Source organism: Gymnogyps californianus, chromosome 2 (genome assembly GCF_018139145.2).
Source record: "Gymnogyps californianus isolate 813 chromosome 2, ASM1813914v2, whole genome shotgun sequence".
NCBI lineage: Eukaryota > Metazoa > Chordata > Aves > Accipitriformes > Cathartidae > Gymnogyps > Gymnogyps californianus.
This window is the reverse complement of record NC_059472.1, coordinates 6,037,373-6,061,972: the sequence shown is the minus strand read 5'-3', so window position 1 is coordinate 6,061,972 and position 24,600 is coordinate 6,037,373. Positions and strand designations below refer to the sequence as shown.

Here is a 24,600-nt window from a genome sequence, read left to right as displayed (position 1 = left end):
AGATTGCTACTAGCACTTATGCTTTCAGGAAGGAATGAAAAACTTCTTAAATTAGTTGCTAGAAACTGCCATGAAAATTGAAAAATTGGGGCTTTCAGCACCAGAAGCTGTTATACTTATTAGCGTAACCCCATTTATGGGAAGTATAGAATAAGCGAGGCTGTTGCTGTACTCAAACCACCCACTCCAAAAAAAAGAGTCGTTTGAGACTGGAATTTTATGTGGAGGAGGTTTTTTTGTTCCTTTGGATAAGCTGTTTGTGTTTGTAGCTGATAGCTTTCAAAGACTGAAAGGCATGCTGGATTGCAATAAGAGTAGTTCTAGTCACCATGTCACAATTTCATATTTTCAGAGGCAGAAGCTGCCTGAAGATGTGCAGCTCCATGCATATAGCCAATGGACTTCTGGCACATATATGTATGTGTGCAAATCAGTTTCAGACAGATGTGGTTAGTTTGCTACACAGATAATAGGATCTTGCAGCACTTTGGGTGAAAGTAGAGAGTTGAATTTTCAAAAGCAGAGAAATCGAGTTTTAAGGTTGTAATAGAAGTTAATTTAGTCTGACCTTTTGCATAAGAAGAGTTTATACATATTTATTCTTTATGCTTTTATCCTATTCAGGGAAGGCCTGAGTCATCTGCATTTCAAGCAGCTCTACACTGATTAAACTGTTTTCATAAGCATTTCTATTCAGTGCGTGGATTTCTCTCATCCCCGTCTGTCATGCAAGGGTGGAGCAGACTCACATCAGGTTTCCTCACTGTCTGTGCCTAAAGCTTACCAATGACTAAGATCACCTGAAAATAAGATGTGCAAAACCAGGAGGGAAACAATCAGCAAGGCAGTGAGCATGCCAAGGGTGCAATGGGGGGGCAGATGTATTGTATGCCAAAAAAGAGGCCCATAAATGGTGGTGATATGCCATGGGTCACAACACTTTGCCCTTGCTAGTGCTATTACCTTAACCAAGACAACACAGGAACAAGAAGTAAAGATGAACTCATAGGGGAATGCAAGCTGGAAGCTTGCAAATTGTGGCAACTGGAGAACAGCTCCAGCTCTTCAGATTAGAACCTGAGTTAGGAAGAGGATGTGATGACAGCCAACAGCCAGTGAGCCCCTCCTGCGCAGGAAAAAGGCACCAGTCTGCACCAGAGCTATCATCCGAGGAAGTTTGCCAGTACCTGGAGCCTCCTAAACCCAGTTCAAGGTTGAGAAACTGGAAAGGGCCCAGCAAAGGGCTACCAAGATGGTGAGGGGTCTAAGGACATGGCTTCTGAGGAGAGGCTGAGAGTTAGGTTTGTTTAGTCTGGCAAAGAGGAGACCAAGTGACAACCTAAAAGCTGTCTGCAGGTATTGAAAAGGGAGTTACATCAGAAACAAGATCTTCCCCATGGAATAAAAAGGCTGTATAATAAAAGGTAATAGCAAGAAGTTGCAGCATGGAAAGTTCAAGTTGGTTTTTCTTCTTTATTTTATTTTATTTTTTCCTTAGGAGTGAGGTACAGCAGCTGTAAAAGTAATCCAGAGTGGCTGTAGTATGTCCATCACCAGATGTTTTCAAGAGTCAGCAAGACAAAGACATGGATGACCTTACCATGATGCTCGTGATAATCCTGCTTTGAACAGGAATTAGACTGGGACACTTCCAGCTGTTCCTTCTGAAACAAAATATTCTGTATTCTGTAACATGTTTGGATAGGTGGATAACAGTTCTCGTATAAAGGGCTGAGAAAATTGACTGGAATGAATCTGTGAACGCTACGTACCGCTCCTGCATAAATGGCGTGGCAGTGCTGAATGTCTTTGTGAACGCACGTCCACACTGCCTGCACAGTCTCTGGAGCAACTGAATATTCACTGTGGCAAGAAGCTCTGTGTGTGGCTATATGTGGCACTCTTAAAGGTATTGAGAGCTTTTAATTTATTTCAGAATGAGCTGGAGCAGGCCTATAGAATATTTTAAGTACAAATAATCATCTTTTTCTTTTTTCTTTAAAAGGGCATATCCTTCACTTAGTTCTGTCATTTTAAAGAGATGCTGATCACCTGCATGACACTTTTTTCTTTAATTTCTAGAGTTCTGTTCTGAGCAACCATCAATGTCACAGAAGGAAGGAAGGAAGCAAGCAAGCAAGCAAGCAAGCAAGGAAGTCACAACTGGCAGCATATGACGATGATGCGGAGAAAGCATGCTGAAAGACTGTGCAAAGCAGAGTGGAGTAAACCAGTGTGAACTGAGTACAACATGTATCTAGAATCAGCAAAATATCTTCTGTCCATCACAAAGCCCAAATTAACTAGGGGATCTGTATTTCAGCTTCCCACTAAGGATTCATGAAGGATAAGCTTGAATTCTGGGAAAAGTTCTGTTGGGTCACTTAATCAAAATCTCACATCGCACACATAAAATGTAGCTTGAAGGACTGGATTTGTGCAAATCTGTCATGGTTTAACCCCGGTAGGCAGCTAAACACCACACAGCTGCTTGCTCACACCCCCTCTCAGTGGGATAGGGGAGAGAATAGGAAAGGTAAAAGTGCAAAAACTCTTGTATTGAGATAAAGACAGTTTGAGAATTATAAAAAGGAGGGGGAAAAAACAACAAAGAGAGGGGGAAAAAAAAAAAGAAAAACAAGTGATGCAAAAAACCCCAGTTGCTCATCACCAACCGACTGATGCCCAGCCAGTCCCTGAGTAACGGCAGCCTTGGCCAACCTCCACACCCACCTCCACCCAGTTTTATTGCTGAGTATGACATCATATGGTATGGGATACCCCTTTGGTCAGCTGGGGTCAGCTGTCCCAGCTGTGTCCTCTCCCAGCTTCTTGTGCACCCCCAGCCTCCTCGCTGGTGGGGTGGGGTGAGAAGCAGAAGAGGCCTTGACTCTGTGTAAGCACTGCTGAGCAATAACGAAAATATCCCTGTGTTATCAATGCTATTTCCAGCACAAATCCAAAACATAGCCCCATACTAGGTACTATGAAGAAATTTAACTGTATCCCAGTCAAAATCAGTACAAAATCTAAAACTACTGACAGTACTTCAGAGGGTGGTAGAAAGTAACTAACTGCCTTGTTTGGATAGTTAGACAGTTGTGTAGCTTTGCATGATGGCAAGGACAGAGGGATAAAGAGAAGAGGAACTCATGGAAGACACAGGCAGAAGAAAAGCAAGAGATGTAGTCAGATCATGAAAAGGTGCCCATGCAAACTTGGGAATGTATGGGCAAAGGAGAACAGTAGCTTAGGGCAATTTAGGTTACTAAGACGATAGCAAATCAGGGGAACCATGAACAAACAGAGCAAGAGGCACAAACTTGCTGTGGTCACATTTGATCCAAAAGGCAAAACCAAACCAGAGAAGAGTGAGCTGTAGCTAAAGTAGTCCCAGACTATGTATTTTATGACTCCAAACTTTAATGGACTAATTTTTACTTCAGTGATTATCTGTGCACACAGTTGTGCTATATTTCATGAAGTTCCTGAGACTGGTACTATAGCTTGCTATAAAGCAACTTCATTAAAGAGTGAGAATGGGTAGGCTGAACTCTGACTTCAACCGACCTGGATTTGTACGGATTTATACCTGAAAACAATTCAATGATTAAATACACACTGGAAATTTCAGGGAGGGGATAAATAAATATTAAACATTGAGCTAGAAATTGTCAATTACTTAGCAACATTCAACATCAAAATTGCTGAACATATGTATTGAAATAAAACAAAACGCTCCATAAGAGTTCTCCGTGGACATGACCTTTAACATCTAAATGACCAGCTGGGGTGAAATATATTAGGCTGTTCTGATAATAATTTTTAAATGGAAATTTAAGTCCGCAAAGAATATAATCATTGAGCTAGGCTGACACATATTGGCATGCTGAGACTGCTGCAGAAGTGCCCCATGACTATTCATTATATATAAAGTTTCATGGGATATTTGCATAAACCTTCACAAGGGTCTAACCCTGTTATCAGAAGTTCTCACCTTTCTCCTGCAGCACCACTTAGCTATTTCAAATGCAGAGGCAGAAAGGAAGAGATCTTTTTTTAACGTGCAGAAAGCACCAGAGGAACCTACAAATTCTAATGAAAACTTTGGCTTGAATACCCAGTTTTCACATCGTCTTGTGATAGCTTTCTCTCTCAAGCACGGTCCTTCTCTGGCAAGGGAACAGTGAAGAGGATCGGTCAGAGGATATTTATAAAGTGCTTTGAAGTAAAATAGTGCTCAGTATTCCTGTTAGTAATTTCCAAAGCTCTGTGCTAAGGTTTCAAGCCTGTAGAATATCATCCTTCAAAGTTAAGCAATTTCAACTTCCTTTATTGTCAGTGGACAGACCTGATTTTGAAAACAAATTAACAATTTCATTAAAGAGAAAATGGGCATCCATTGGAAGCTGGGAAAAGACACATTGCCTGCCAAATTTTAAAGGAGCCTGATTCGTCTCTTCAGTGTTTGCTTTTGATCAAGGCATCAAAACTTACACCTAAGTATGAAAAAACTGAAGAGCTAATAATTAGGGATGTCATCCAGTCCACAAATGCTGGGCCTCTACTTTTTGTCTACGTCTTAGACACCCAAAAATTCAGTCCTATAATAAGTTCCCTGGTCAGGGAAGAGAGGTAAGTAACTTTGAATGCCACCAAAGCAAAAACCAGGATCACTCCTGCAGACTTTCAGTAGTACCTACCTCTCTTCATTGACTCCATAGAGAAATTAAGACTTTTATTTTAATAGAACAAATTCATTTTGCAACTGATTTTTAAACACAAATTAGGTGATGAAATTAGACAGGCTAAATCCTATCCTTGAATTAGAAACATCTCCAGAGGTTTCTCCAGGTTTTACGCAGGTCAGCATGCAACTATTATCAGGAGATTGAAAACCACCCCCTTGAAAATCCTCAGCCCAGCTGCAGAAAGAACTAGCTTTTCTGTTCCTCTTCTACTCACACTTAGTCACTACTGCAATTTCTTTCCATCCATATTCAAGAAATAAATCTTCCATTTCACAAGATATTAAATTCTTTCAAAAGTGGAGCTCAATGGGCTCTAGAAGCCCCAAAATAGTGGAAGAATTTCATTCGGCTATTAATAAAGGCATGATATCCACTGAATTGTTATAACCACACTGTTTTCAAGTGCTTCAAATTTTTTAAAATAGTTAATACCAATCCTTTTAAGTGCTATAGACTGATTATATAAAATTTTTATTTAAAGATGAAATAGAGATTGAAAACAAGTCAAGACATCTTTGTGTCTTTTCACCATGTCCTTCTATGAACTTGTCAATAAAACTGGGTAAGTTTTTGTTCTTCTTTCTTCCAGAATTACTGTGCCGTGCCAAGCTAGATAACTGTCACTGAAAAGGAAATGCCTTCAAGGGCCAGGTGCTATTTCAAAGCACAATATCCCTTCTTTGGGCCTTTGGGGTGGGGATAGAGTCCCATAAGAGTTCCAGCACTGTGTGGGATTCATCTGATCAAGCGTCGGTGTCAAGTAAGTAGATACCTAAATCTGATATCCTGCATAGTCAGTGGAAAAGAACAGGCCTAGAGAAAATTAGACCAGAAAAGTAAAATATATCTGATAAATCACACCCTAAAAGTGCATCTTTCCTTCCGCTGATCATAAAAGGGGTTAAACTCCCCCTATTAGGCCACAAACAGACATGTACATCACAATTGCCTGCAGTTAAGTGAGATGATACTACTCTGTGTTGAGTTTTTCAATTCTTAATAAGGAATTTTTTTTACGATGAGGATGGCGAGACACTGAAACAGATTGCCCAAAAAAGTTGTGGATGCCCCATCACTGGAAGTGCTCAAGGTCAGGTTGGATGGGGCTTTGATCAACCTGATGGTTGATCATGGCAGGGGGTTTGGACTAGATGATCCTTAAAGGTCCCTTCCAACCCAAACCATTCTATGAAATTCTATGAAATTCTATGAAATTCACCCTCGCTGGTGCACCTTCCTGTCTTCCTTCCTTCCCCCAGTCTTTGCCCCTCTCTTTCAAAGCCCTGAGATCCTCTGTCTTTGCTGCTCTTTTCCTATATGTGGGCTATCACCTTTCCTTCAGAGAATTTACTCATCTGGGCTACAGCCCATGCTTCATCTTTAACACTGGAAAACCTCAATAGCCAAATGCATTTTACCTGTTGGAGCCAGGAGATCCTCCATGCTGGTTGTAAGACTTCTAGATGCTAAAGAAACAACCCTGCATTGCTGGCTTTGTTTTTTTCTTAACTAAAGAATCCCATAGAAATGAAGGGAGTTTCACTTCAAACACAGCTAACATGAAGCCCAGAGCTGGCTCTGGGCATTGACAAGCTACAAAAATTTCATGGTTGTCCCTCCTCTAAGTTCTTGAAAAACTGTCTTATCCTTCGTGAATGTGAGAGCTTCACTTAAGAATTTAAGCACTGCCCCCATAGATATATCAAGCCAAGAGGAGCTTGTGCAGTTTGAAGGGAAATCCTTGTAGCAATACTGCTAATGTACTTAAATATATTTAAAAAGGCTTTATGTGAAAGGACAATACATTAAAATTCCAAAGGTCAAGACAGAAACAAAGATGCTAACTGTGCAGTTATTTTGCTATTTGTTATGAAGGTAATTCTTAATATATATTTCTCTATATATAAATCAAAAAAATCTGAAAATAAGTCCATGTTGATTGGTATAGTCTGATGAAGTCCAACCACTTAGATATTATCTATATTATAATGATGATGATTTCTTTGCAATATAGTCTACACAATTAGAGTGGATTTACAATATTGAGAGTCATTATCAAGGCAACATCCCATTAAAGATAATAAAAGAAGAAAAAGAGGGGGAGGCTATTCTGAGAACCTTAAAATGAATGCTCAGCTAGACCATTACTGCCAGTATTTCCCACAATGTTCTGCCAGCATAAGGAAGATAAAATCTGTCTCATCATTTCACAGGAATGACATCTCCCAGATTTTTCTGAGGCTCTGTAGAAGCTCTCTGCCATACCCACAAGGAGCAAGTTGTATGGACCTAATCCAACTCCATGTACAATCCAATTCCAATTCTGAGATCAGACTCTGAGAGCCATGGAAGAATATTATATGTATAGGAACATGGAAACCTTTAGGTATGTTTATCCACCAGTCAGAGCACTGCTAGCAGTACAGAATGTGAACGTGAACATACTGAAAGGCCCACCAACTTCTGCAGCAATACAAAAGAGACCTTTTCACATTTCCCTTCTCTCACAATCATGCAAACAGAAGGCTGGGAATGCTGTCTAATGTACAAGGCAAGGCAAGAAACCACCAATCTGAATGTAAGAACAGCTATACTGGTATGTTGTCAGACTCAGTATACTCAGGATTGAAAAAGTTGGTGTGTGAGACCTTGAAATAAGCACACTTCTTTGTGCAGACCCTATTCGTACATATACACACACATACATTAGGCATGTATATGCGTGTAAACTAACCTCTCTCTTAACGTTTTTCAAAATTTTCTGTTGGCAGACTCCTGAACATTTTCTAAAAGAGGGGCAGACCCTCATACAGCACACTGAAGCTTGCTGATGATTGCAGATTGCTTTTCTTTCTTGTTTTTTCACATACTCCTTAGAAGTCCATGTCTGTGGCTCAAAACCACTGCAATGTATAACAGCTTAACCTACATGTCCCACTATATTTAAAATTCTGTAAACAATTTACCAAGGAAGAAGTAAGCTGTGGTATGTAAGTGTGGCTGGCACTGAAACGTTGAGGCAGAAAGTGATAAAGACTTCCCAAACAAGAAGCGGGAACCAGAAGTTCTTTATTCCTGACAGAATTTATTTGTTAACTGGGTAAATTCGGCTTTTAGCTTTAAACTGTCAATTTATAAAAGGGAAAAAAAAAGAAAATAGTATCTACCTATTTAATTCAAGTACTGAGGTAATATTTAATGTTTAAAAACCTTGTCGATACTGAAACACACCATGTAACTGTTTCTATATAATTTCTGCCCCTTTGAGGGGCTGATGATTTTTAGGTGCAATATACCTTCCTATTTTCAGGTGATCTTAATCTCACCCTTTTGTATATTCCTTCTTTCTCCTTCCTATTTTAAAAACATGCCTACATTATCAAACCAGCTGTCCTGGTTTCGGCTGGGATAGAGTTAATTTTCTTCTTAGTAGCTGGTACAGTGCTGGGTTTTGGATTTAGTGTGAGAATACTGTTGATAACACTCTGATGTTTTAGTTGTTGCTAAGTAGCGCTTATCTTAAGCCAAGGACTTTTCAGTTTCCCATGCTCTGCCAGCAAGCAGGTGTGCAAGGAGCTGGGAGGGAGCAGAGCCAGGGCAGCTGACCTGAACTAGCCCAAGGGGTATTCCATACCATGGAACGGCATGCTCAGTAGACGTCAGATAGACAGATGCTAGAGATAACTCTATCCTAGCCAAAACCAGGACACCAGCCTTGTTCTTTAGCAGCCTTTACCAGTCTGCTAGCAATTCTTTTCTTGAACTAATTCTGTGTAAGTTTTCCCCTTTTCTTCTTTTGAAAAAAACCCTAGTTTTACTTTTTCATGTACAAATACTTCCCTGTGGTTACGAGGTTTTTTTTGTTTTCATTTTTTAACTCTCTTATTTCAGAAATTTCCACTACCTTGATCTTAATTTAGTGATGAGAGTCTTGACACCTGAAACCACCTTTGTCATTTTTTTATGGTTTTTGTCACGAGATATAGAGGGCTGGTCACTTACGTTTTTAAATAAATTATATTTACATTAAAAAATTGCCTGCCTTCCAAACAAAAATAATTGTGAAGAGTTATTCACTTTCTCTTTCTTGAAAAAACTGCTGTGACATTGAAAATTTATCAAAATGTTATGAAAATGTATAGAAAGTTATTGAAATTTGTCACTTTAAATCTGATAACTTTTTGATAAAAATTTTAATGAAAAATTGAAAAAAAACCTAAAAAAGTGAAAAATGGGTTCTTTTCCAAACCCTTAAAAATAGCTTGGATATCTTTGTATGAACAAAGTTTTAAATGTTTCAACCAGCTGTAACCATATAATAATTAAGACTGTATATAGCACTGCAAATGAGTATTAGTAAAGCATTAATAGAGCATTGCAGAGGAGCCTAAGAAGACATCCTTATATTTTTTAAGCTTTCCACAATCCTTACCACTCTATGTCTCCAACCTATTTTCATCTGATCATTTTTTTTAGGGGTATTACTGGCTAGGTTTTGAATTTCATATCAGAGTAATAAATTTTAAAAAAATAAAAATTTGTTGGGGTAAATGTACTTACATACCAATGTAAAAGTAAAAATTGTACCTCTAAGGTTATAACAAGCACAATAATGATCCTCTATAAATGTAAACAGAAGAAACGTTAACAGATGCCACTGATATTTTATAAGTAATCCAATAGACTCCTCTTGGTTTGGCAGCTTCTAACTTCAACAAAATTCTTCCCAACTTGAAGTTTGGTTTTTTTAGAAGACATATATCAAGATATCTTCATTCTATGTTAAATATTTCACTCCTTTCCATTATTTAAATGTACGTATGTTACAAATTATTACCAGTAATGGAACCATCCAAATATTTTCTTTCAACAAATGGAAACACTGAAACTTTCATAAATGTTTTTCAGACTTCTCAGTTCATCACAAAGGAGGTTTTAACCTGAGTTCATATATGCTTGTTTCCTCTTGTGTTAACTACCCCGAAAGTGCTACAAATGTATAGCTTTTTTAATACGTCAATAAGCATTAAATCAAGGACAGCCAAGTTCCTGGGTTAATATTCAGGAGAAATGGGAATCATATTGGTCCAATCACATATAAAGAATTAGCCTTCTTATTCTGTTTCTGTACTTCAGAAGTGGCTCATGTCTTTATGTGGACAAAGAACATAGAAACTGAAGAGGAATATTTATTTCTTCCAAAAGCACCAATATTTGGAAGCTTGAATGCCTTAAAGCCATAGCACTTTATTCTCTGAAACAGAAATGGAAATGGAGAGTTTGAAAGTCCCACCTGATCACATTTCTAACACTGCACTCTTTTGGCTAAGAGATTCTCCTCCGCTCAATGAAAAGTTTTGCTTCTGTTACGCCGTACTTCAGGCACTATTTGAAGTAGTTGAGTCCTGCCACGAGGAAAAACTTCTCCAGGAAAAGTTCAGAGTCCAGCACGGCAATGTGGGCAGCCCGGCCTATCAATGTGTTGGCGGTGTTTGGCAGAGCATGGAACACGTTGTGTCTGATCAAAGTGCAGTCCTTCGCCCCAATCAAAGGCTGGAGCAGGTTGTTAATCATTTCTGCATAAACAGGACCTGCAAAAGAGTTTAGATGTCACACTGACAGGCCAGAGCTGCCAGATCCCCTCTTTCCTTCCAGTATAATTTAATTACAGTCACAATGAGAAGGAAAATGGAAGCAAGGCCAAAATGCAAGAGATAGCAGTCCATTTCAAAGGTTTGCCAAGTGCCAGGATGCTGTTAATCTAATGGAGGCACTGGACATCTGAAGAGGTCTGCTGAAGCTGCTAGCATGAAGAGTGGGACACTCCTCAGCATTTAGTCTCATTTCCTCTGTGGTGGAAGGCAATGCTCTTGTTTCCTTCAGGGGAAGAGGGTTGGACTCACACTGCCTGTGAATTCAAATGCTAGACATAGAGGTCCATTCGGGTTTCTCTGGGGAATGTAATGCAGCAATGACATCATGCAGATAGTTGACGAGTTTATAGGGCAAAAACAATGGCTCAGGAAACTTATACTCATAAATGATCTACACTGAATGTAGATCCAGCTCCTGCTACGTCAAACATCTCCCTGAGAAACAACCACTGGAAAAGAGAGTTAGAAAATTACCTTTTAATTCATATCTGAAGTAGGATAGAAAGAGCTGTAATTTAGATAAGATGTGTGAAGGTAACTGTGTTGATTATTGTGCCTCGGTGTCTCTTTCTACTTCTAAAGAGTACCTCCATTTCTAAGTAATCACATACGTGAAACGGGTATGAAATTACACTGAACATTATTTCTGGAAGTGGTACCAAACTGAAGCCATGAAACATTTTATAAATGAGGGAGACTGCTAATAACAAAGGCAATACCTGGGACAATACATAGCGTGAGCTCACAGGAGGGCTAGGCCTCAGTGGCATGAGTCCTGATGTGCTTTACAGATTTTATTACAAACCAGTATGATTTTAGACCTGTCCCTTAAATTACCTGGCAATCATCCAAACTCTATTGAAAACAAAGGGAAAAAAACCTGACTTTGGATGTGCTGAGAGAGATTTCATTACGTGAAACAAAGGTGAGACAATACTAGTAAATCAGTAGGCTACAGACAAACATTGTCAAGAGCTAGTTCTATTATCATCACTTTTAAAAACATAAATTAGAGGGAAGGGGAAGAAGCAGTAAGAAATCTTTGATTATGATCTGACTGAAATTTGTTTTCATCAGACAAAGAGCTTCTTAAAAAGCTTCTTTTATTGATTTCAGTAATTTCCTGTGGGAAGAGAACACTTTCTTCCTTATCAAATAAACATTTGAGTTTTCATCATGCTGATGAAAAACCCTTCTAATGCAATGACCTCAGTTACACAAAACCACAATTCCTCAATAACTTTGTAAATATAGAAAGGATCTTAAACGTACCTGTGTGTCTGTCCTTAAGTGCATTTTTGCACATTTCTATTCTTGCTGAATGAAAGGGTACATATCTGTCTTGGGGTGAGGCCACTAACACGACATTTTTAAAGTACTGAAGACCTGTGGCAAATGCATTGAATACATTTATCACAATGATGTACAATGATGAAAATACATACAGTGTCAGCATGACTACTTCATGTTCAAACACATTTGAAAATCTACAGTGCAAAATAGATAATAATTAAAACATGCAACACAAGCTTAGAAAGATTCATAATAGCTTAAACGCATTTCTGCTGCTTCTGCGAACTATTTGTTACTTACCAACTCTTATACAGGTTAATTATATGTCAGCAAAAAAAGTAAGAACTGTCTCTGTTCGAAAAAAGTGTTTGATTAAAACCTTAGTCTTGCAAATAGTTATGCCTCTAAACAATGGAAACACATGTACAGCCCCACTAGGGTCAATGAGTGGGTTTGGATAAATAAGTGTTCACAGGAAAGGGGAACACATTCAGAAATAACACAACAAATTAGTACAGTTTTCAAACAAAATAGAGACAGGGAGGAGAAGAGGAACCAACTTCACTGCTATGATGTCATACTATTACATCAGTGTTGAGGGAGCCTTGGGATCCAGTCCCTGCATTCAGCAGTCCCTTGATAAATGCACACTGCTGGTACACGGACTGGAAACCAGGGATCCTCCCTCTTCCCTGGAGGCAATAGGGCCACTGATGGACTGTGGAAACAGGCTCCCGCTGTTTGCCCTGTCTGTGGTCTCTTGAGCCCTCCATTACACACATTCAGCAGAAAAGTAGGAAAATGGACACAGATGATCTAGTCTACTAGTCCACAGAGTATCCTGAACACAGAAGAGCTGTGGGCTTGACCTTCATCTTTCCCTCCCCTTTATGGAAAAGGGGCCCAGAACCAAGTCTGTTGATTTCTAGATTTTCATAGAAAATTTGACCATCACCACCACAAAGAAGAGTCCTAATGGCTGTCTTTACTAAGCCTGGCTGAAACTGTTTATCATTTTCTTCTTGTGCAATCAAACCAACTGAGTTTGTGACTTCAGTCTGAGGTAAAAGGTAGGAGAAGCAACAGTGAGTGTTACCATATCTAAAACCTTATGTGAAGAGGTTCAATAGGGAATAATGTTTATTTTTTCTTTCAAGACAAGCACAAGGAACATTTAAAGAGATTGAAAAGTAACAGGGACTTCTACTCTAAGAAGAAAGTCAGAAATTGCTTGAGGCTTAAAGAGTTATCTGGGAAAGTAGGCACAATACTGCTTCTGATATTTCTCCCTCTGTAGGTTCTCTCAACTACTTTTGGGAGCAGGGTGCTAGAGTAGGGGCACCTCTATTTTGACTCAGTATGCCAGCTCATATGTTTACATCTGGACCTACCTACTTCTTCAGATTTTTTGCCTGAGCATCTGGATGATTCTGACTTTACAGACCACCCTCTTCACATTTAAATTTCTGCTTTCTGCTTTTGCAGCGACACCACCTTCATTTATAGCCTGTTAGATCTCCAGTCTACCAAGATAACAAACAATGAATCTCTTTGACTCACAACACATGCTTGGGAATTCTTCGCTTGGGAAGTTACAATGTTAGCTTCCTGTGTAGACCCAATTTTATTTGAACATGACAGTACTAAAGCAGACATCAACTGTACTCCGCAGAAATGAGAGCCAGGGAATCAAAGGGAAAATTCAAATGAGGAAATTCAAATAATGCCAAGATACAGCAGCCTCCTGTCATCAATTATGTCATGTAGTGTGTTCATAAAATTATGAAACAGCTCCATGTCTGTCAGACTAAGAATTAAGAAGTTATATTCATCTTAACAGTCTTTGTTTCCTATTAGCAATGTATCAAAGTATGAGAAAAAAATTAAATATCCAATAGTGACCTTGTGACTGCATACTTAACATCAGTTTGCTCTCACACAATATTAAAAATAACTCTTAAAAGGAAACATTTGCTTGAACAGAAGGATCATGCTTGCTTTCTTTTCGTAAGAAAAGCGTGATTTATATCATTTATTCATGACAGACCAAGGAAGGAGTAAAAGGATCTCTATTTAGACATCATTTTTCCAGTGCGAGGCCATACATCTCTCTCTGTAGTACAAAGGTGTCAAATAGACATGAATAAAATTTGCTCTTCATCTCACAGAGTCATATTTCCTAGAGACAAGAGATGTTAAACTTAAAAAAAAAATAAAAAAGGAAAAATGGTTTTCATCTAGTAGCATAAATTAAGCAATGGTGGCCTGTCAAGAATGATATTTCTTGCTTGCAGAATATAAACTTAGGTGCATGTTTACTACAGCAAGGAGGTCTTATTTGGTGCTAACAGTTTAGCAAATATATTCACTGATAACTGGCACAGAAAAAATGCACAGATAAAATAGATATTAGATTTTAGACAGAGCAGCCCTTCTCGAAAGCAAGAGGGTTTAAATAAAAATCATTAACAAAATGAAGATTTCCTTTGCTCCCTGGAGAACATGGCAATCCAGCACAATCCTTTGGAATAGTCCTTGGTATTTACACAGCCATACCAAGCCCTACTCACCCGTTTTTTGGCTGAGCTGATAGAGGAAACACTTGCGCAGATCTGCATTGTCCCTGAAGGTCAGTTGCAAAAGTGACCCTGACTTTTTCAACTTCTGCATGAGCCATAGACCTGGAATGAAAATCGGTGCATATTTTTATCCTGTTTGCTAATTATCAACCAAGGGGATTAAAGACATGTGCCTACAGTAAGGGTAGCACTGTAACTCAATATAAGTCTTTGTTTCCTCTTGTATTGCTAATTAACAGGGAGAAAAGTGTAAGGGTCTCACAAGATAGGGGTAATGGTTTTAAACTAAAAGAGAGTAGATTTTTAGACTAGATATAAGGAAGAAATTTTTTATGATGAGAGCGGTGAAACACTGGAACAGGTTGCCCAGAGAGGTGGTAGATGCCCCATCCCTGGAAACATCTCTGGAAACTCAGGCTAGACGGGGCTCTGAGCAACCTGATCTAGTTGAAGTTGTCCCTGCTCATTGCAGGGGGGTTGGACTAGATGGCCTTTAAAGGCCCATTCCAACCCAAACCATTCTATGATTCTATGATTCTATGATTATGCATGTCACGGTAGCATAAACACTCAAGAAGGCTGAACTGGGGGACATTCCATTCCCATAGCACTGTGTCTTCTTCAGCCTTGGAGATGCCTCTCTTTATTGGCAGTATACAGAGAAGTGGAATAACACAGTGGAAGCAAGGTCATCTCTCCCTGCTGAACACCCTTGCGTTTTCCAGGGAGCACTGTGATAGACCTTGTAGTAGATACTGAAAGCCCCTCTCATTGCAATTTTTTCTGTGTGGATTTGAAGTCTTCAGCAAATATTTTCCACAACTTCAGCGTACAAGTCATGTTGTTATGACTTATTGCTACCTCCATGTGTTGCTCTCTCATGGACTTTGCCATGGACTGCAGCCAGTCATAGCTTTCCCATCAACTCTTACCTGTACTAACCAAAGTACTGTTGTTGTAAAGGGTTCCCAGGTGAGGCCCAGAGAGGGACAAGAAGGTGTGTAACTTGTTGAGGTAATAGCGAAACCTGGGACGAGTTAGTACAGATCGAATGATGACGTTACCAAGGGAATGTCCAATAAAACTGTTGGGAAAGAAAACACAAAAACCATCTGTATTTTATTTAAATTAAACATAAGGGTGGCATAAATTGCTCTTGAGGGGACTCTATCAGGGTTTTCAGTAACATCCTTTAGTTACCATTTCACATTTTTTTCAGCCTAATAGATATTCTTCCACCTATAACAATGTAAAAATTTGTCTCACAGATTCAATGGCTTTTGACACACGGCGCTTTTGGAAAAGCTAATTTCACTGCATGTTGCTCATGTAACTCAAACAGTTACAGACTATTAACTATCAGAACTCTTACCTTATTCGGGATATGGAGAGGTTGTACAACTGGATATGCTGAATAATTTCATCCAATAATCTGTCAGTCATTGTATCAAAATCAGCAAAAGTATCAGTCTGGTGAAAAATGGAATGAGTCAGTGAATTAAAATACATTGCACTTATTGCAGACTAATGTTATTTTCAAAGTAAAAAGCGAGCAGAAATGTAATAACCAGTCCAAATTTTCTTTATACATGCTCAGGGGCGGGGGGGGGGGGATTTTTGTCAGTCTCCAAGTCCTCTAAAAATTGAAGTTCTCCTTCGAAAACAGAGTCATGAAGTTTCACTTTCAGTTTATTAGCAAATAGCTTCCAACTAATATTGCAAACTTACTGAAGACAAGTATTTTCTTTCTCACATAGCATCAACAGTAACAACAGTACCATGGGTCAGTGTGGGTCACACAGCTATCATTAAAGCCCATGTTGAAATTCACTGTCCTCAGTCAGCTTGTAGGTAAAGTAAGGCAAAATTTTCTGTCATAGAGTCTCTTTGATTCTATATTGTACCTTTTAGCTTCAAGAACACAACCTGAGAATCAAGTTAGGACTAGAGCATCCCTACACTTTGTACGGCATGGAAATAGGGCCCTCTAGAAGACAATTCATATTTTAAGGGAATTGAATTACCTCCTGTGGTTGCTTCTCTTTCTCTACCGACTGTGCCTCTAACTTTGGCATGTGTCATGATAGGATAAACCCGGACCTACAATTTATTAATAGTAAGATTAACAATATTAGGCTGAGTGATTCCAGACTTGTAAGTATGATGTTAAAGCAGCCTGACTTGACACTGGTGAGAACTGCTAATGCTCAGCTGCTCTAGATACCACGCTCTGTACATGGAAGAAAAGCTTTTGGCATTTAGAATTTAACAGATTACTATGATAAAATAGTTTACAGCATTACGCACTGACACGTGGGTTATGCTGATGCTAAGGATGTAATCACAAAATTGTTTGGCCATCTTAATGAAATGCTGGGTGTTTGTTATTCAGCTGTTATCACTAAAAGAAAGAGTGCTAGAGAGAGGCAATTTGTTGCTTGCAACAGTACTGCCAGTTGTGACACAATAAAACAAATAATATATTGTCCAGTCTATGCGATTGCAGGCAGATCTTATTCAGAACTGTGTCACTTGGCAATCCAACAGGACTCCAAATCAAATTCATAACTAATGAGATGCCACAAAAACAATCATCAAATGTTGGAACAGCTATTCAGAGCAAACATATCAGTAATTAATGCTTTTGTGACACAACTCATCTTGCTAATTGCAGCTCTTGCAAAGGAAAACACGAGCATATTCACTTTGCAATACGGCCTTAAAATAAATGTTCTCATAAACTACAAACAGTCCGCTAACCTTCTGTCTGTTTGTTTTGTCTGCATTGATAATTAATTATTTCCTCCTAAGCTCATTATCCCAAATCTTTCGGGTTGTTTAAAAGTGGAGGAATATCAGCCTGAACATTAATCGTAAACAAAACCCATCAAGCGTCATATTTCACCTGGTTATATCTCCATCCTTTAGTATCATCTCAGCCTGACTGAGCTTGTCAAATGTATCACAAATGAATGCCTAATTTGCATTTTCCTCTATAAGGCAAACTTCAGCTAAACAACTGATTTATTGGGTCATTTTCAGTGTGGTTCTCAGAGCAGGGAAAAAAGGGTGACAGGATGCTTTACAGCATCCAAACAGTCATCAAATCGCATGAGTTCTATTTTCAGTGCTATGAGAACTTCCCCACCTTCCCAGACTGTAAGAGCACTAAAAATTCCCATTATGGGCTCTGGATAATGTTAAATAGAGATGTTGTAAGATGTTTCATTCTCTGAAAACATAAGAAGAGGCCTTGATGCAAGTCTGAAGTGGTCTTCTCATTATTTTCATCTTGCTTACACTCACTGTGCAGGTCTGCTGCTGACAGAGGTGTGCAATGGAAGGTGGCAAGTTCACAGGCTAACACCAACTGGCCACTTCAAAATATAAAAGCTGTTGAACAAAGAAGGTTGGAAAGTTTTGACTCAAGTTTCTCAGCTGCTCATAAATCAGAATAATGTTTCTGAGTGGGCACTGAAAATCCTTATCTTGTGCATAAAGTTAGGCCTCTGTGTCGTAAATATGGGTTCATTGCAGAGCAAAGCACAGAATTAATTTCTGTTTCTCTGTCTAGACTAGCAATGAATTTTTCTGGAAGACATTTCTTTATCATTCAAGGAAATAAATCTCACAAACATTGCAACAGGAGAAACAATGGCTGATGCAGCAGAGGAAGCTGACAACACCTGCTGGATATTCCACATCCTCTGGAGAATTTAGCATCACTAAACTTGCTGCTTTCTGTCGGTGCTGTGTTGCCTGGCATCCAACAGGCAGAGGCACCAGGCTCCGAAGCTTGCAAACTGAGAGGATAAATCAATTTTCTTCTTCTAAAGTCTAGTCCTGTAAGTGCTAATGTCATTGCCTTTGACTTTAATGCTAGGAATACTTTCTAGTGGGTTTGAACACCCTATCAAATTAGACAGGAACAGGACCAGGCCTTTGCACTAAATACTACAGAAAATTCCCTGAATTCCCCAGTGCTTTTGCTTCATTCAGCTGGTGAAAAGGCTTTGCTGAAGGCCCTGTTTCAGCAAGGTCAACAGTTTGTAGCAGATCTAAAGGAAGACAGAAATTAGCTCTGTACTACCTGATTCCTTTCAGACATTAGGAAGTCCAGTTTTCCACCAGGGAGTCCCAGTTCTATAAAAGTCTTTACCAGCCGCAGATCTGCACTATTACCTAGAAATAAATGGTACTTTATAAGATGTAATTCAACAGAAAAATAACTAATATAGAGTCAATTTAATACCTTCGTCTTCCTATAAACCTTGACGCCAGGGAGCTCTTGCTAAGTGCTGCTAAGACAGCTCACCACACCATAGGATCAGGCATTGAAACAGTGGGAGAGCAAGAATACCCGCAGCCTGCACAAGGTGGGGCTGGGCCTCACCTCCTGCTGCTGGGGACTGCATAAATCGTGGGGAAGAAAGAGCAAAGATCAGGCCCAGAATAACCCTGTCCCCTATTTGCTGAACAGCAGAGGTAAGACAAAAAGACAAAAAGCTGAGGTCTGTCCTTGCACCTTCGCAGCTGATGAGGCTCCCGAGGGACACCGCAGCCCTGCCAGGGACCTCGGCACGTGTGCTGGGGTATAGGGCTGTACTGGGCTATGTATAGGGCAGTACCTTCAGATGTACAGCACCCTGTCTCTGTGTATTCACAATTAGAGATGGTGCTGAAATACTGTCAGGCTCCGAATATTTTGGGAGATGCCCCCTTCCATACTAGGAAATTCCAAAGTCTTCTGAAATGTTTTGTTGGAAAAGGAGGTACCTCCACCTTGTGAGAAGGACATTACTGCCACTGAGATACTGAATGGCAAACAGTCCTTGCTCAAGCCAGTAAGTGTTTGTTTTCCACCTTTCTGAGAGTGCCTGAGATTTCAGTCTCTACCCCTCCTTCTCTGTAATTTCAAAATTAACTTCTACACCTTTCCCATTGATACCAATAATTTGTCAAGAGAAGTTTCAAATTTAACATATCTGTTTTCTGCTTAGAAAGCATATATGTAAAAAATTCCAGGCCATGCTTCCTCTGCAGTGAATAATGATTTTATTCTCTCACTTTCTAAAGCCAGCCACTATCTACCCTTTAACAGTGCTGGGGGGGTGGTTAAATAATGTTTTCATCCTGGTAACATACTGCAAAACAACCAAGCATCTGTGGAAGGACAAGAAGAGTTACTGTAATGCACTCCTCCTGTACACAGAAGGACTGATGTACTTTGGTGTAGAATCCTGTTTAAACAACAACAAAAAAAGTTGCAGCACCCATTTCTTAGAGCAAATATTTAATATTCTCCTAGATCCTTTATTACAAGGGACTGAATAACATAATAAGGACTAAAAACTTAGCTAAGATAAATACTTTCCTTAGATTCTCCATTCTTTCATACTTGCTGAACATCTGCCTTTTTTTTTGTTTACACCAAAATGACTTGCAAACAGCAATTCGACCTGGCCTTACCATCCAATCCATGGACACAGACAACCAGGTGAATTCCATCTTCTAAATTTTCTTCCTCTTCCTCTGGTGGAAAATATGGGATATCAGAAGCTAGTACAGATAAGTCACTGTACAGAAATCCTTCAATCTTCATTTCTTTTTTAAATTTTTCTTTGGCCTGATAAAAACTGGAAAATACATTAATTAAGCACAATAGAACCGGGTGTTCAACAACAAACCTTCAAGCTAGAAATGAGGAGGCTGGTATTTGCAAGAAGTTATGTTTGCAACTTCAAGTAGAGACCTGGATACTATTCCTTATCTATTCTGATTGAGAGAAATCAGAATGCAGGGAAGAAAATCTGTTTCTGAGTGATTTGGGTACATATAGGGAATAGCTACAGCCCATTAGCACCTCACACCTGCCAGAGGAATGAAGGATTTACAAAAAATAATTTTCTGGTGGCCCATAAAAATGAGACTAAGATACAGAATTAGTAATTTTGCATCTTAACAATGTCATCAGCCTTATAGATACTGAAATGCAAAATGGATCATTTTGCTAGCATCAGATGCATTTATAGGCAGGTAGAAGGTGTTCTCCCCATTCCTCAGACTGTGGAGTTAAAGGATGCACCTCATATGGTAGATATTTTCGGTTTGATTTGGTTTCGGGTTCTTTTGAAAAAATTTAGTAGCTAAGAGGAAGAGCAGCTCAGTGCTGAAAGAATTAAGCTAGCGCCTTTCCTACTCAAGGCCTAAAATTTGACACACGAATTCACCCTGAAGTATTCTGCTGGCTGAAGATGCCAAACTCTTCAGTGGCTTTTTGACTTAGCAAAACTTATCCAGAGCTTTTAGGAATTAAAAATCACAGCATAAGTGTAGAATTAGGTGGAAAACTGGGATGGACCAGGTTAGGAAATATAAACCTTTAAAGCTTGGGGATAGCTTAAGGCCACTTGATATAATAGTGAGCAATTACGTACATCAGCCCAACTGACTTTAAAGGGACACAAGAACGAAAAATCTAGTGTTCGGGCCATGGACCTGGAGGCCCTGGATTCATGCGTGTGAATATATGCTTAAATATTTTGCTTCACAAAGAAGGAACAAATTTTGCGCTTAGATTAAGCAGGACTTACAGCAGGGTCTATAAAAAAAACCTCAAGATGCTTTCAAAAAAATAAAAATAAAGCCTTGAGTCACAAATGAATGCACATACAGAGAGCCAACACTTTGGGCAGCTGAATGGGTTAAGAAATTCCCATGCTACTGTTTTCCCTCAGCACAGCAGAGACACCAAAATATAATGGAAGTATACATGTGCTAGTGCGTCAATCTGTGAAATGGGCCACTGTGACATCAAGGCCACAATGTGGCACTTTTGCCATCGGCAATGAAGCAAGGAAAAGAAAAAATGCCTCTTCTCCAGCTACCCAGGATGCCAATTCTCCCATTTTTTCAGTTTGAGAAGCTGAAGTTGAGACCGTACCAGCCAATCTGTGCTCCTGTTTCGTAGTTTAGCTAATAAGTGCAATTATTTAAGCAGAAAAGAAAAACAAGCCATGGCACTGCCATGGTGAACTGGCTGTCTGGGATCAATACTTAAGTCTGGGTAACCTTGACTTCACGAAGGAGGGCCAGATCTTAAAGATTATTTAGACACCTAAATCCCATTGTTTTTCATGAGGATTAAGGACCTAATGTCTTTGACAATCTCGGTCTCTCTGTGTTTTCATCCTTCCTGTCTATTTAGATTATTTATTCTATATAAACCATTTGTCTATTTGAATTATTTATACTGTAATTCCTCAGGCAGCATCTGTCTCTGAATGCAAGCTTACAGTATGCTTACTGTATTAGGGCCCTGAACTTTGTCAGGGTCTCTTGACATTACAGTAACATTAATGAAGAAAGTAATTAGACATTCTTACTTCAGCATCCTTTCATTGGTCTCTTCATCCATCTCATTGGAATTAGAAGAGACAACTCCAAAAGAGCCCAGAGGCTGGCGTGTGATGGGGAATGCAGCCTGCTTTGCAGAGAAGCCGACCATAGCAGGGGTCTCTTTGAGCACAGAAGAAAAGGGAAGACACGTGGCTGTGCAAGAGACGGACAGGTTAACCACATCAACAGCCTTTCTGCTTTCCAGGGCTACTCCCTCCGTCGCCGCCAAATGAAACCCGGTGCCATTAGCTACAAGTTTATGCTCTTGGCTGTTGGGTTCCTGAGGATATTCAGCCTGGTAGGATCCTGCAGCAGGGTCTGCTGAGGCAGGTGAGTCGTTGAGCTCAATTTCTTGTAACCCCTGCATTTCTGCATACGCTGCTGGGCTCTCATCAGCAAGAGAGCTACCACACTCTCCTTGCATTGAGCCAAATTCAGTTGATGTCTCTGAAGGAGCTGGAACAGGATAGCAAAATTCTGGTACCAGCTTTATGCTTTGTGAGAAACTCTCCTCTCCTGAAATTCTGCTATTGGAGGAAAAGCCTTGTTGTATTTTTAAACCGTCCGGCTTAAGTTTATTCTTTGGATCCTCAATGCATGTATCAAACTTATCTGTATTTTTGTCCAAGTAATTACAAGCCCTTGGTGTTTCTAAGCTGCACTCACCATTGCTCTCCAGTGACTGGCACTCAGAGACATTATCTTGGAGCTGCTTTGGACAAATGGGTGGTCTTGCATTTTCCAAACTAGAGTAAGTCTCTGGAAAACCCTCCTTCTCCTCCTCTCCTTGTAACTCAGTGTTACTGCTACTGTGTTTGATGGAGGGTTTCGGATGTCCTCTTGGTTCTAGTTGTTGGCTTTCAGTGGTGATTTGACACTCAGAAAAGTCCACGATTAATTTTCCATCTCCACCCTCTGTTTCCATGCAACTTTTTAAGTTTCCTCCTGAATCTCCTGAGGTTGCTTCACTGTGTTTGGATATATCCACCTCCTGCGCTGGCTCTTCTGGGCTACTGATCTGAGGAGCTGAGACGGATTTCGTCAGTTTGGTAAGCTCCACTTCCCTCTCCTCTTCCTCAAAGGGCAAAGAGCTGATGGATGTGAGAGACGCTTGGATCCCACTGGGCAAGCTGGTATTGCTTTCTGTGTGGCCACCCTCCAGGGAATTTCGGTGGATGGCATGCCTTCGTACCAAGTGGTGCAGGATCTCTCGATCGCTGGGCAGCTCCAATGCCCGGCTACGAGCATCAGACCATGCCACCGAACTTGGTTCGCTTTCAATGCCTGAATCGGATATTATAGAGGAAGATCTTTTTATAACCCCTGACATCAGAGTGAATTCTTCACATTCCTCACCTCGTTGCTCCTTTGTGAACAATTTCATTTCAAAGCTGTGTGTGGGCAAAGCTTTCGAAACAGGGAGCAGAGCCTTGGTGTCTGGATCTCCTGTTTTTTCAAGACTGGTTAATTCATTCAGCGCAAGCTCAGACGAAGCGAGATTATTCTCGGGATGACTAGATTCATCTATTTTATGTATTTCAGTCCTGTCTTCCAAGCCATCAGTTCCACATGCTCCAGACTCATACTGATCACTGACAATTAACACGGGCTCACTTTTGTGGGAATCCTTATTGCTAGGTTTCATATCTCCATAGGTAACATCCGCTGCAAGTCTATTGTCTTTTAATAAAACTTCCTCGGGTGTTTTAAAGTCTTCTGATGTGCATTCTGTATTGCCTGGTTCTGAGTCAGAAGTAGTTTCCTTGCTTGAAACAAAAATATTTTCAGGTTTCCTTTGGCCTTCTTTGTTTGCTGTACATACCTGAGATGTGGAGTGCTGGTTTAAACCCTTAGCTGTATAAGCAGCACCTCCAGTACTGCTGTATATGCAGGAGGGATTCCCGTTTATCCTGTCTGTGTGTATTAGCAGAGTACCTTTCCCAAAGTCTCCTTTCGTTACTGCAGTGGCATCATTTGATGCAAAATCTTCATTGTCATCTATTACATCCATTTGAGCATTTGCAGGAATCTCAAAATCTGGGAAAACTTCCAAATTCTGATCTGAAAGAAAGAAAGAAAGAAAGTAGCACCTGCAAGAACACAACAAATTACCCCAAGGTGATGTGGGACTTTGAAAAGTGATTGTAAGCCCTAAAAACCTATGTATATTTATATTATATAAATTATACATACATTAGAGCCGTATTACAAATCCAAATGCCAGAGTGCATTTAAGTAGAATTATACTCACTAAATGGTTATAGTTAGGCCAAAGAAGACAATATCAATAAAATATACTTTCCTCAGTATAATTGTATCTAAACTGCTAGTTTTTACAGCTTAGGTAAGCAAAACAAAGCTGACTCTTCTTTGTATTCCTGCTGTCATACAATATTGTTCATAGTATAGCTCTTGCTTGTGAGTCAGTTTAATACTCAGTTTAACAGTTTAAATATCTGTAATGAGCATTTTCAAAATTCAGGCAGTTGGATAACTCTGGAAGAGTGGAAATTTTGGACCACAGGCCATATTTACTAGACTATGGTCACCTATAATATTGATACATATTGCTTCCTTGCTAATCTTAATAGTTGAGTAAAAAGAAAAGGGAACCAAGGCCTATAAGGTTTTACTACAAATCTGAGGAACTAAATAATTTCTTAATTAAAAATTTAATTTGGGTGCTCAGGGGGAAAATATTTTTTTGGAAAGCAATGCTGCCTTTCAGGGACAGCATTGGGCTTTATGCTGAAATTGTGTTTTTTGTTCTGAGTTTTCTTACCACTAGATGTCACACCGGGGATGGAATTCATAGTGCTGTTTTTCCTTTAAATTTGTACTGTAACAAAAATCCAAAAGATTCTGTTTTCTTTCTAGATTTTGCCTCCAGCTTTTGTAACTAAACAGCTTATTTTGAAGATGAAA

General features: G+C 39.6%; 1 protein-coding gene across 1 annotated transcript in view; it reads right to left on the bottom strand.

Annotated features, from left to right (window-relative positions):
• Positions 1–10,136: 10,136 nt before the first annotated feature.
• Positions 10,137–24,600, bottom strand: part of FAM135B (family with sequence similarity 135 member B) — a 146,313-nt gene continuing 131,849 nt past the window's right edge. The window contains exons 12-19 of the mRNA XM_050891994.1: positions 21,663–23,736; positions 19,747–19,913; positions 18,368–18,459; positions 15,650–15,747; positions 15,210–15,361; positions 14,269–14,379; positions 11,678–11,791; positions 10,137–10,342 (exon numbers count right to left, since the gene is read on the bottom strand). Coding sequence (XP_050747951.1) covers positions 10,137–10,342; positions 11,678–11,791; positions 14,269–14,379; positions 15,210–15,361; positions 15,650–15,747; positions 18,368–18,459; positions 19,747–19,913; positions 21,663–23,736 — 3,014 coding nt within the window. The remainder of the gene's footprint in view (positions 10,343–11,677; positions 11,792–14,268; positions 14,380–15,209; positions 15,362–15,649; positions 15,748–18,367; positions 18,460–19,746; positions 19,914–21,662; positions 23,737–24,600) is intronic.